At 45.7% G+C, this 13,511-nt stretch overlaps 1 protein-coding gene across 1 annotated transcript in view; it reads left to right on the forward strand.

Moving 5' to 3' along the window:
• Positions 1 to 13,511, forward strand: part of ABCA1 (ATP binding cassette subfamily A member 1) — a 137,773-nt gene that overhangs the window by 72,848 nt on the left and 51,414 nt on the right. The window contains exons 9-16 of the mRNA XM_084834780.1: positions 71 to 311; positions 773 to 912; positions 3,303 to 3,419; positions 8,290 to 8,478; positions 9,259 to 9,464; positions 9,561 to 9,737; positions 10,674 to 10,896; positions 13,187 to 13,408. Of these exons, the coding sequence (XP_084690906.1) occupies positions 71 to 311; positions 773 to 912; positions 3,303 to 3,419; positions 8,290 to 8,478; positions 9,259 to 9,464; positions 9,561 to 9,737; positions 10,674 to 10,896; positions 13,187 to 13,408 (1,515 nt within the window). The remainder of the gene's footprint in view (positions 1 to 70; positions 312 to 772; positions 913 to 3,302; positions 3,420 to 8,289; positions 8,479 to 9,258; positions 9,465 to 9,560; positions 9,738 to 10,673; positions 10,897 to 13,186; positions 13,409 to 13,511) is intronic.

Raw genomic sequence — 13,511 nt, forward strand, 5'->3', positions numbered from 1 at the left:
GCTACTTTTAAAATGTAATCTGTAGAGTTGTCCTCATGAGGTTTCCCCCCTCTTTTCTTTTGAACTACAGCTGGTGAGCATGAAAAGTTGGAGCGATATGAGGCAAGAGGTGATGTTCCTGACCAATGTGAATACCACCAGTTCTTCTACCGAAATCTATCAGGCGGTATCCCGGATTGTTTGTGGCCATCCTGAGGGAGGGGGGCTGCAGGTCAAGTCTCTCAACTGGTACGAAGATAACAATTACAAAGCTCTCTTTGGAACCAACAGCACTGATGATGAGGCAGACGATTTCTACGATAACTCTACAAGTAAGTGGGAGGACATGCATAGGTTTGATTTCCAGCAAATCATTAGAGTGCCCTTCCTTTTTTTATTTTCAAAGATTCAACACTACAGAAAATATGGGGGTGGGTGGACAACACTTGCCTATACTGGCTGTGTTCTCTAAGGGTGAGGTGGGAAGATGCTCAACTTCCACAATTATTTTTTTAAAATATGTACATAGTATTTATTAATTACATTTGTATCCCACCTTTTTCCTGTTGCAAGGAACCCAAGGTGGCTTACATGGTCCTCCTTTTCTCCATTTTACCCTTACAGCAACCCTGTGAAGTAGGGTGGGCTGAGAGTCAGTGACTGGCCCAAACTCACCCAGTGACCTTCGTAGCTGAGTGGGGACCAGAACCCCGATCTCCCAAGTCCCAGTCCAACACTCTAACCACTATACCACACTGGCTGTCTTTCTTAGCACCCTACTTTTCTTTTAAAGCACCCTATTGCAATAACCTAATGAAGAAATTGGAATCCAGCCCACTTTCCAGGATTATATGGAGAGCTCTGAAGCCTTTGCTTATCGGCAAGATCTTGTACACCCCTGACACAGTGGCAACGAGGGCAGTCATGTCTGAGGTAAGAAACTTGAACCTAGTTCCAATTCCATATCCATCAAAGGAAAAGGCCATCTCTGTACATTTGCTACTGGACTCTTGTATCACGTGCAGAAGAGGTAGACGGAAAGTCTTGTATGTGTTGGGGCCATAGTTCTGATATAGAGCAAAGGTACGTCAGGTTAAGGTTGAGTCAGAACTTCCCACCTCTGACTTTTGTTTTGAAATTGTGTGTGTGTGTAGGGGGGGGTGTTTGCACGTGTGTGCATCAATTTGGAGGGGACTGGAGGGCAATATCGGGAGGCTGAAATTATTCAAAAGTTTGGTGAGCTTATTGGTTAGCGGTAAGAGCAGTGGTGGGTTCATTCTCATTTTTTCTTTGACGCAACAAGTGATGATGGCAGATGAGTTTCTCTCAATGGCTGCCATTTCCCCCTAACAATGGACTTGCAGTGACCTTACTTCATGATATAGCATCATTCTGAGGGGTAATACGGGGCCGGGGGAATACTGTACTTGCCATTGGGCAGCCACTCAGAGAAGCTATTCCATTGGTCCTTGCAGTGGCAGTGAAAACTAGAGGTGTTTTTTAGAAAAGAAAAGAAACCACTGCAGGGCCAGCCCTACATTTAGGCAGAATGAGGCAGCTGCCTCAGGCAGCTGATTTTGGGTGTCCTGAAAGGGCAGTAAATGGTTAGTTACTGAAGTTGTTGTTGTTGTCGTCGTCGTAATTATACTGCCAGAGGGGAGAAGAGGTGCTTGTGGGATTTTTGGCTTCAGGTTCCAGAATAACTTGGCAGACTTTGAGTATTATGCAGTTTGAAAACAGGGGAAATCACTAGGGTAGACACCATTTCCTGCTCCACTTCAGGCAGCAAAATGTCTTGGGCTGGCCTCTGCCAATGCCTCCACCAACTCCCAAAATTTTGAATAATTTCACCCTTCCCCCTAAAAACGCTGAAATCTCTGTGGTGGTGCTAGGTTTTATTTTGATTTGTACTTTTATATTGCAGTTTTAAGCTTTGACATTTTGTATTGCATTTGATTGTGTGGATCACAACAAACTGTGGCAAATTCTTAAAGTGATGGGAGTACCAGACCACCTTACCTGTCTCCTGAGAAACCTGTACGAGGGTCAAGAAGCAACAGTAAGAACCAGACATGGAACAACCGAGTGGTTCAAAATTGGGAAAGGAGTACGACAAGGCTGCATATTGTCACCCTGCTTATTTAACTTATATGCAGAGTACATCATGAGAAATGCCGGGTTGGATGAATCAGAGGTTGGAATTAAGATTGCCGGGAGAATTATCAACAACCTCCGATATGCAGACGATACCACCCTAATGGCAGAAAGCAAAGAGGATCTCAAGAGCCTCTTGTTGAGGGTGAAAGAGGAGAGTGCAAAAGCTGGTTTGAAACTCAACATTAAAAAAACTAAGATCATGGCATCTGGCCCCATCACTTCCTGGCATATAGAAGGGGAAGAAATGGAAGCAGTGACAGATTTTACTTTCTTGGGCTCCAAGATCACCACAGACGGTGACTGTAGCTATGAAATTAAAAGACGCTTGCTCCTTGTGAGGAAAGCTATGGCAAACCTAGACAGCATAGTAAGAAGCAGAGACATCACCCTGCCGACAAAGGTCCGTCTAATCAAAGCTATGGTTTTCCCAGTAGTAATGTATGGCTGTGAGAGCTGGACTATAAGGAAGGCTGAGCGCCGAAGAATTGATGCTTTCGAACTGTGGTGCTGGAGAAGACTCTTACGAGTCCCCTGGACTGCAAGGAGGTCAAATCAGTCCATCCTAAAGGAAATCAACCCTGAGTGCTCATTGGAAGGACAGATACTGAAACTGAAGCTCCAATATTTTGGCCACCTAATGCGAAGAGAAAACTCTCTGGAAAAGACCCTGATGCTGGGAAAGACTGAAGGCAAAAGGAGAAGGGGACGGCAGAGGATGAGATGGCTAGATAGCATCACCGATGCAATGAATATGAACTTGAGCACACTCCGGGAGAGAGCGCAGGACAGGAAGGCCTGGCGTGCTATGGTCCATGGGGTCACGAAGAGTCGGACAAGACTGAACGACTGAACAACAACAAATTGCATTTTATTATGTATTTTGTGGTTTTAATTGTTGTGAACTGCGCAGAGAGCTTCAGCCATTGGACGGTATAGAAATGTAATAAATAAATAAATACCTCCCCCCCCGAGCTGTTGGAGCTGGCCTTGTGTGTGCTAACCTCTGGAATGACGTGCTGGGCTACGGACTTCGAGGGATACCACCAGTGCTGATCCTTTGGGCAGAAGGAAATCTGGGGTGGGGGTGGTGCGCTGCACTGTTTTTCGTCCGTTTTGCTGTTCTTGTGATTTTGATGTCACCTTTGCCCCTTTTGCTCTCCTGGCAGGTAAACAAGACCTTCCAGGAACTAGGTGTCTTCCGTGATCTTGGAGGGATGTGGGAAGAGATGAGACCCAAGATAAGAGCTTTCATGGAGGAAAGCCTGGAAATGGATCTAGTCCGGGTCAGTATTGCCATAACTTGTTGTTTCTCGGATGACACCGGGTGGATCTCCAGAGGCCCTATTTACAAGAAGCGACTTAAACCTATTTATTTTAGGGCTGTGATTGGCACTCTGGCCTCGAGCGAGTACGTGCGTGTCTGTGTAGTAGCTCATTTCTTGTGACAAGCCTGCTTGTGCTGGGCTTTCTTGCCCATGCAGTGTGACAGCATCCTGGGATGGAGGAGGAAAGCGCTTCTCTTTAGACGACGCCTCTCCCCTCTGTGATTTCATTAAATGCCAAATTTGGATGATTGGTTGGATGCCACCCAGGCAGACTCTGGCCAGGGCATAAATCAATACCCCCCCCCCACATCCTCCACAGGCAGCTGTGAATGCACACCTCCTGAGGACATGGCCCAGATGAATGTGAAACGAGAAGATATTCAAGCACAGGCAACTTCACATTCTGCTATGCTGAGTGCTGCTTTAATCACATTTCACGGGGCTTTGAACTAGAGAAGAATGTGATTAAGTATTACCTCACTGGCTGTGATGCAGAAAGCAGGCGCAGGTCTCCCTGTCACTACCCAACTTTTGTGAACATGACTGATATTTTTAATTCAGAACAATAATGATAAATGATTGTAACTTTTTAGTATTGTAATACTGGCTAAAAAAGGCTTCTGATCCAATGTCAGTGGTGCTATTTGTGGTGTTTGCTATTGCCTAGCCAGTGTTTTGTAGCAGCCAGATGCCTGGACCTTGACCTGGTGGTCCTGGGTTCAAATTTCTTATCAGCCATGAAGCTTACTGGGTTGAGCTAGAGAGAGAAGTGTCCCTTCTGTGCCTAAAATTCATGATGTTTCACGAATCAAAGATACCCCTCCTGGAAGCCTAATTGACCTGTTCAAATCGAGATGAACAACACAGCTGTTTTGTTTAACTCTCTGCTTTCTCACAACGCCGGAGTTTGCCTAGGGAACAGCCAACTCACTCAGACTCTATGAGAAAGCGGAGGGACTGTGGGACTGGTGCATGTGAGGACAGCCTCACATTGTTGGCTGTGCACCGCCAGGAAATGACCACTCTCTGCCCCGTGGACGCATTGGGCAGTTGCACAGACGGTCAGGTTGCAGCATTTCTTAAAGGCAGGCTGTTTGTTTGCAAGAGCACCAAGTGTACTTGCACTGATGTTCCGGAGAGGATGCAAGGCAGGTTTTTTGATGGATCACCTTTTCCCCTCAACTGGACAGTGTCAGCTATTGATTTCTTCCTTCCTTTGCCATTCCTGCTCAGGTTGATAACAAGGAAGACAAGTGGGTATCACGCCATGCTGTTGTGGTTTCTTTCAAAATTTAACTGTGTGCTTGGGTGGGGGATAAACTCTCCCTTCCTATGCTGCATCTGAGGGTGAGGAGTGGCTGTGCAACTGGCAGCTGGCTGTGCAATCTGCACCAAAACAGTGTGCTTCAGCCCTGTCTTTATTTGGTTGTTTGTTATAAGTGTTAGTCACCCAATAACTTGAGTTCTTGGCGTGATGTACAATTGAACCATTTAAAACAATTAAAACATAGAATCCACACAATACAATCACTACATGGACAAAAATCAAGTAATACAGAAGCAAAACCAGAACAGAGACAGTAACCTGATCACAGAGAGCCAAAATAACCTTTAAAGGCAAAAAGCATCCCAACTGCTATAAAAGCAGAGACTAAAGCATTAATATCAATATTTAAATGACATTAAAGGTATTATGATGATATTAAAAGACCTAGGAGAACAGAAAAGTCTTTCCCAACCCTCCAGAGCAGATGTTGAGGGGACGCAAGGCCAGAAGAATGGAGGGAACTAGCTGGGCTCCACCATTTGCCTGACACGTGAAAGACTGCAATAGAAGAGTTTTTTGGAAGGTGGGAAGAAAAAAGTGGTACTTCTTCTTTTCCCCCTCCTGAGCCTCACCCCCTGCTCTATAGTGCAACAGTGCTAAAGCGCTCAGGATCAGGGCTGACTCCTGGTATGGAGAGGGGATTAACCCAACTCAACTCAAGCTGTACTGTTATAGAAAGGCTGGGCCTGTCTTTCAAACCTGAGCACTTCAGTGCTATAGAGTAGAGAAGAGGGTAAGGTTTGGAGAGGGGGAGAGGTAAATGAGTTTCCCATTGGCCTACTGGTTTAGTGGGCTATTAAGGGCTTGCTCCTGTGCTCTGGCCTCCTCATGCGGAGCTCCAAGGAGGTACAAGGATATGTTTTTTAACTTTAAAAAATCCAGTATTTTGCCGCAGACCTTGCGTTTTTTATTTTTATTATTTATTTATTGCATTTATACCCCGCCTTTTTTCCTCTTGCAAGGAACCCAAGGTGGCTTACATTATCCTCCTCCTCTTCATTTTATCCTCACAACAACAACCCTGTGAGGTAGGTTGGGCTGAGAGTCTGTGACTGACCCAAAGTCACCCAGTGAGCTTCCATGGCCGAGTGGGGACTAGAACCCAGATCTCCCAGCTCCTAGTCCAACACTCTTGCCACTACACCACACTGGTTTTCCCCATATTTGCCACAATCCCCCTTGTCCAAAGGGGTCCCGTTTTGCTGCCTTACCAGTAGGCATGGGGCTACCTACTTTGGTAGAAGAGGGGGTGATAATGTAACCCTCAGCCCAGGTCACCCTTATCAGTTCTTTGCTGTGGCCATTCCAAACATGCAGATATCACCCAACATTTTGGGGCCTGAGCCACCCCCTGGCTCTCTAGTTGTGCTAAGCATATAATAATAAACTAGAGCATTGACTTTTGCTGACCAATGAAGATACCCCCACATTTGCCAGCTGAGGTGGGCTGCCTCACCCTGCCTAATGGTAGGGCTGGTCCTGCAGATGTGGCTCATTGGCCTGCTAATTTTATCGTTAGAGAGCCGTGTTTGTTTACCAGGACACCTCAATGCGCTCTCTGAACTGTTTTCTTCAGTGCACCTGTAAATTATATGAATACAGATTGTAGTATTTTATAAACAACAGAAGATTCTAAGCCCGTTTTCTGGGCTTGGTGCATGCATGTGTGTGTGGTTGTTTTTTACAGCATAAACCAATTTATAACCTGTTTCACTCCAGATTTAGACTGCAGTCCTACACGCTTACCTGGGAGTAAATCCCACTGAAGTCAGTGGGACTTCCTTCTGAGTTGACACATGTAGGATTGCACTGAAAGTGCCTTGTAACTTGCTCTGTGAGGAGCCATCTTTGGCTTTACATTATTGGATGATGCCTGCGTTAGGAATTTAATACCCAGTTATACTAGGTCATTTCTTTTTCTGTATCTCCCTACAGCGGAGAGCCCTTTGGACAAAGCTGACTATGCTTAACAACCACCAAGCCGCTGAAACAATTTCTTTTTTCCCTTAAGCCTCGCCAGTTTTCAGCAGTGTCGTGTTTGTTTGCTTTTGGCAGAGATGATATCCATCCGGTTTTCCAGAGATGCTGTACAAGGCTGCCCTCTGGTGGGGCAAAAGTAGGAATATGGCAAAAGAGAACTCTATTCTTTCACCAAACAGGCCCAGATAAACACACAGATTTTTATCACCCAATTCAGTTTATATACCTTGTTTAGTGATATTGCCACAGGACAATACCTTCCTGTGACCAGGACCATAGTCCTAAGGGGAATGGTGGAAATCTGGCCCCTCAGAGATATTATAGCCCCTGTCCTTAAATTTTCCACTTCCATTTTTAAAATGTTCAGCTTTCTTAAAATGTTCCCCTGTCAGTAAAGACAACAACAACTCTAGCCTTTTTGTGAAAATATAAGCATATTTTGCAATCTGCACATGGATAGCTAGCATGTCAAAGAGAAAGATATGCTTGAAACTGTATAATGTCCTGGTTTTCTAAATGTAGGGAGATTGGGGTGAATGCACCCCGCACACACACACTGTATGTGGAAGTGGTACAGTCCGAGGAGGGCTGTGTGTTTGATATTTCTTAGTGTGTAGCTTGGCTTTTACTGGGAAGGGGCATAAAGCAGAAAGAATAACTTGCTGAAGTGGTATGCTGTGGTACTTCCCTAGTATCCTGGTGAGACTGGGGATGCTTTTTGGAATCAGAAATTGCTAAAAGTGGACCTGGATGTACTTAACCAGGGTTTACCGACTAAGATTCAGGTAACCCAAATACCAAGAGTGTGGGATGGGGGGAAATTATAAGAGGGTTCAAAGGAATGAATTCTAGTTGATCTGCATAACTCTCAACGCTATTCTCCCATTACTGCGATAATGTTGCATCTGGCTAAGCTGGAAATAACCTAGTGCTCACAAACAGGCATTGAGAGTTAGGCTACAGGCAACTTGGACATGTCCAGAAAAGGAGAATGTAGTGAAATAATGTGTGGCCTATTCCACTTAAACTGAACTGTGATGTAAGAGTTGGAAAGAGGTTAAGAATAAAATTTTGGTCTCCTTTAGAAAGAAAGAAGTCTGATCCATTAGAGCAGCCTTCCCCAATCTAGTGCCTTCCAGATGTGTTGAACTACAGCTCCCATCACCCCCAACCAGCTTGGCCAATGGCTGTGGGTAATGGGAATTGTAGCCCAACACATCTGGAATGCACCAGGTGGGGGGAAGCTGCGTTAGCGCATCTGTTTCAAGTTTTACAGAGGTCTTGATGGAACTAGCAGCTTTTATTCTTGAGAAACTTGGTTTTTTCTCCTTAAATGAAAACTGTAATCTATTCATGGCTTGCAGGTGTTTTTCCTACCGGTATACCTCCAGTAACAATATGCTTGAGTATGACCTATTAAGTGGAAAGACTGACAATTGTGCTGTAGAATGCTGTTAATATTCTTCTCCCTTGCTTCACAGCAAATTTAACTCATCTTCTTTGCCTTGTTGATAACCTTAGACTTTACTGAAGAATAAGCTCCTTCTGAACCACCACTTGGCAGGTTCAACCTGGACTGTTGAGGATGTGGCCCTGTTCTTGACAAAGTACCCAGAGGATGTTCACTCTGTTAATGGTTCAAACTACACCTGGAGAGATGCTTTCAATGAAACTGATGGTGCTATTTTGACTATTTCCCGCTTCATGGAAGTGAGTCCCCTGTTGCTGCTCAGACACATTTGGTTTTATTTTATTTTTTAAAGAAGGTTTTTTACTTTATTTCTTCATCAGAACTATTTCTTCTCCTCCCCGCAGTCAATTGAGAAATGAAATACTTTGTGATTTGTAGGTAATGTGGAAGAGAAATTGCTTTTAAGGGATTATGCAGGGCCAGCTTTAGGATTTGTGGGGCAAGGGGGTGGGGGACGACTCTTGGACAAGAAGCCATCAATGGAGCTCCTTAGGCAGCCAGGATAGAGGGACTAGGGCTCACCAACTGAGAGTGTGTACCCAAGGCTCCTCTGCCAGATGACCTATGCAAGCTACCCAGGCCACTTCCTCATTTCATTTTGAACAAGTTGCCTTCCCGGTCTTGGTGGTGTCACTAAAAGGCAGTGCCACCATTCTTGACATCCTTAGTCATGCAGTGCTGATTAGTCCTGTCATATTAGATGGGACCTCAGAGTCAACGTGCGTAGGACTGGACTGTTGGCTATAACCATGCATTTGGTTACACGCACCCAGGCTCTCAAGGCAGCTCAGAATATCAAGCCCATGTTAGATGGGAAAATAAATGAACATTTCATTCAAAATTATAATTATGTAACAGTGTGGTTAGACATAATTTGGGCCTCATTTTGACTTCAGCATCAAATTATAATTAAATAACAGTGTGGGTAGACGTACATTCGGCATAATGTTGATTTCAACATTCACTTCCAAAGGAAGGTTCAGCTCCGCTCCTGATTCAGTTGTCTGTTGTCATTGCAGTGTGTCAATTTGGACAAATTGGAAGCCATGCCTAGTGAGGTGCGGCTTATCAACAAGTCCATGGAACTCCTAGATAAGAGGAGGTTTTGGGCAGGCGTCGTCTTCCCTGAAATTTCTCCTGACAGTGTGAAGTTGCCTCATCATGTTAAGTACAAGATACGGATGGACATAGACAGTGTGGAAAGGACGAACAAAATTAAGGACGGGTGAGCATTCCTCAGAGACTTTGTTAATTTCCTGATTATATGAGCAGACGTGAGAATTTCTGATTGACAGTGAACTATTCTTGTCCTTTGGTATAGATACTGGGACCCAGGCCCTCGAGCTGATCCCTTTGATGACATGCGCTACATCTGGGGAGGCTTTGCTTACTTGCAGGATGTGATAGAACAAGCGATCATCCGGACTCAGACAGGCTCTGAGAAGAAAACAGGTGTCTATGTACAGCAGATGCCCTACCCCTGCTATGTGGATGACATGTAAGTGATGCTGTAAGCAAGGGGTGGGGAACCTCAGGCCCAGGGACCAAATCTGGCCCTTCTGGATGGCCATGCTGCCTTTCCTGGCCCCTCCTTCCCCACCCCTGCTAAAAAGGCTGAAATGCCTCTCCTAAGGCTTTAGTTTCTGGCAGTAAGAGCTTTTAAGCTTCAGTATGCTGGTATTTTGGCCCCACCCCCTTGCCTTTGGCCTCACCCCCTTTGCCTTTGGCCCCACCCATCACTGGAGATTGGATTCCAGCCTTGGGCTGGAAGAGGTTCAACATCATTGATATAAATGAATGGCCTGCTGGCATGGCTGGCTCCCCCGTAAGGCAGAATGAGCCTCTATTTTTGGGTGGCCACTTTGGGACAAATTTAAACAGATCATAACCCATGTGCAGACTTGCAGAGGCAGTAATAGGAAAGTGCTTCCTTAATGGGGCTTGGGCATCTTCCTAGAGAAGTCAATGTTCCTTAAGTGGTGCCTTTTTCTCAAAGATGGTACTGCCCAGGGAGAGGAAGCTGCTCCAGGAATCCTCCTTGGACCATCTCGGAGGGAACCAGTGTCTCCAAGATGAGGATAGTAAGCTTTCTAGAGCAGTCTGTACTTCTGGGGGAGTCGAAGGTGGCACTGGACAGGAAGGAGATGACAATCAAGATTCTATTTCCAGCAGTGCTCTTGAAAACCTGACCTTGCTTGTCACCTCTAAACATTGACTTTCCATTTAGCTGTGATGGCAGCCCTTGATAGACAAATTCATGGGTGAGAGGCCTAATCCTTTTTTAACGCTGTGTAAGCTGCTAGCCCTCATCACAACTTGGGGCAGTGAATGCCACACTGAACGAAGAAGTATTTCCTTTTGCCTGTCTGGAACCAGCTGCCCGTTCAGGAACATAAACCCTAAGCCTTTGCCTTTCTGCCGCATTCCCCTTCAGATTCCTGCGGGTGACGAGCCGATCAATGCCGCTTTTCATGACTCTGGCTTGGATCTATTCCGTGGCAGTGATCGTTAAGGGGATTGTGTACGAGAAGGAAGCCCGGCTGAAAGAGACCATGAGGATCATGGGCCTTGACAATGGCATCCTCTGGCTTAGCTGGTTCATTAGCAGTTACATCCCGCTCCTGATGAGTGCAGCCCTCCTGACGCTGATCCTCAAGGTGAGGCTGGCTCCATTTTTTTAAACGGGGATGCTTCATCCATGACAGTTGATCTGGTGTGGTGGCTATTGTGTAATGCAGCCTTCCCCAACCTGGTGCTCTCCAGATACGTTGGACTGCAACTCCCATCATTCCCAGCCATCCTGGCTGTGAATGTTTGCATTTGCAGTCCAACACATCTGGAGGGCACCAGGTTGCGGAAGGCTGGTGTAAAGTGTGAGTCAGGAAGCCCACTGGCCCTGCTCAGATCCCACCTGAGCCTAGGGATGTGTAAATCAGCGAAACCTGAGCTCACGGAAGTTCGTTCCAACTCAAGTCTGTATCAGATGGTGAGCTTTGGTTTTTCTTTTCACATGAAGATCCATGCATATTTCCAAGCATCTTTCCAAATGTACACATCAGTTGTACACATCTTAGAAATGTACAGACTCTTCTTCCATTGATTAAAGAGTATTTGTGTGCGTTTTTCAGAAGTTTGCATTTTTTCATGCACATTTTTCAAATGTACGAATGCTATCAAACACAATTACTTTTAATCTGTGGATCACATTACAAGCTCTGAAATGTACAGACATTGACTGCTGATTGTGTCCGAGTATGTGTTCGGTCTGGAAGGTGCGGGCTGGGTAAATCCTGATCTAAAACAAACTAAAACAAATGTCTCATTCATCCCTACCTGAGCGACAAATTTATTAGGTAAGTTTAGGCAAGCCACCCTTGCTCAGCCTGCAACTCCCATTTGCAGTATGAAGACTAAAAATAAATCTACTTTGTAGGGCAGTTGTAAGGAGTGCTGAGATAATGTACATGAAATGCACTGTAAAATACTGTATTAATGCTGAATATTATTTTTTCTCTGCTCCCTCTCCTTCACTTCCTGTACCCTGAATTAGAGAAATGCCCTCCATGTAACTTCAGCTGGCGCTTATTTACTTCTTACTCTAATGATTAACTGCAGTGACCAGGAACCTCATGCTGGGTGTTTGGATAAACTTATAACCGGAAGTCTTGTTTCTGCAGCACAGACTGTGACCTAAAAAAAGGGCTGAATAAGTCAAGGAATGACATAGGAAAGAGACACCAGCCTATGCCAGCAATTCTTAAATGCAGATCACTATTACGCTGTGATTGTTCTTTGCAGACCACCAGTTTTCATATACTACAACCACCAAGCAGGAGACCATTAAAGGCTTCTGCATTAAAAATTAGCCCTTTCTGCATTCCAGTGCAGCTGTCCTAAATTTGCAGAGAGAAGGGACAGGGGAAGTATTGCTTGATGGCGGGCAGGTGGGAGTTGTTAGGCTTGTACATGCTCTGTGCTGCTCAGGTGCTTGCTAGTCAATTTTTCAGGGCCAATTTGACTTGAATTTTAATTCAGTGTTTTTGCAGTTTGCTCTGGAAACACATTTTCATCATGATCTTTGGGGAGTCACCCCACAGCACATCATGCTAGCCCACTGGTAGCTCATCGGCTAAATTTTAAGGATCAGTGGCCTGTTCCAACGTTCACCCATCAAGGGAGCGCACTTGATGTCATCCATATTCAAGGGGGAAATGGTCATCCTCTTACACAGATAACCTATTTAGTACACCCTTGACCAGAAAACTCTGTGCAGCACACAGTTCAGCCATGGGGGAGCTGGCATGGTGCAGGAGAGATAGTGTTGGTTTTGCACGCGGGAAACCCAGTTTTGAATCCCCGCTTAGCCAAAAAGCACCCACCTTGGCCAAGTCACTTAACTCTCAGCCTAACCTACCTCACAGACTTTTGCGAGACTCAAATGCTCATCTGCGCTCCTTGAGAATAAAAAAACAAGAATGCAAAGGGAACAGCAGAGCATCGTGGCGATCTAACTTGTTTTCAGAAAGGACACAGGAGGTCCAAGGATGCAGTTCCTTTTCTGCAGCCCTGTCCCAAGGGAGGGATGGCTGTGATGTTGAGAGTACATTGATGCTGATGATGTTGAGAGTACATTGAACATGGATCCGTCCTGCCCCTCACCCACCCAATGAGGGCCTGTATATGATAGGTGTGTTTCTGCAGACTCAGATTTGTTCTCGCTTGTTCACTTGAGCAGCCTTCCCCAACCTAATGCCGCCATCTCATCATTCCCAGCCCCCATGGCCATTGGCCATGTTGGCTGGGAATTATGGGAGTTCCGGTCCAACACGCCTGGAGGGCCCCAGGTTGGGGGAAGGCTGACTTAAATCTTAGGCGTAGTGATGATGTATGACTCGGCTCGTGGCCACAAGGCATTATGACCGTTCAGCTGCCCTTCTCTTTATCCAGACAGGAGACTTGCTGCCCTACAGTGACCCCAGCGTGGTGTTCATCTTCCTGTCTATCTTTGGCGTGGTGACCATCATGCAGTGCTTCCTCATCAGCACCTTATTCTCAAGGGCCAACTTGGCAGCAGCTTGTGGGGGAATCATCTACTTTACTTTCTACTTACCTTTTGTGCTGTGTGTCGCCTGGCAAAACTACATCAACTTCGCTTTCAAAATATTTGCGGTGAGTAAAGTGGGGGAGGGGGGAGGATTGGCACCGCCAGCAAGGACAGGTTTTTGGCCTAGATTGGGCAAACCATCTGAGGCTTTTGATTGGGTGAGAAGAG

Source organism: Heloderma suspectum, chromosome 2 (genome assembly GCF_057233095.1).
Source record: "Heloderma suspectum isolate Gila_16-S chromosome 2, 16-S_ref, whole genome shotgun sequence".
Taxonomy (NCBI): Eukaryota; Metazoa; Chordata; class Lepidosauria; order Squamata; family Helodermatidae; genus Heloderma; species Heloderma suspectum.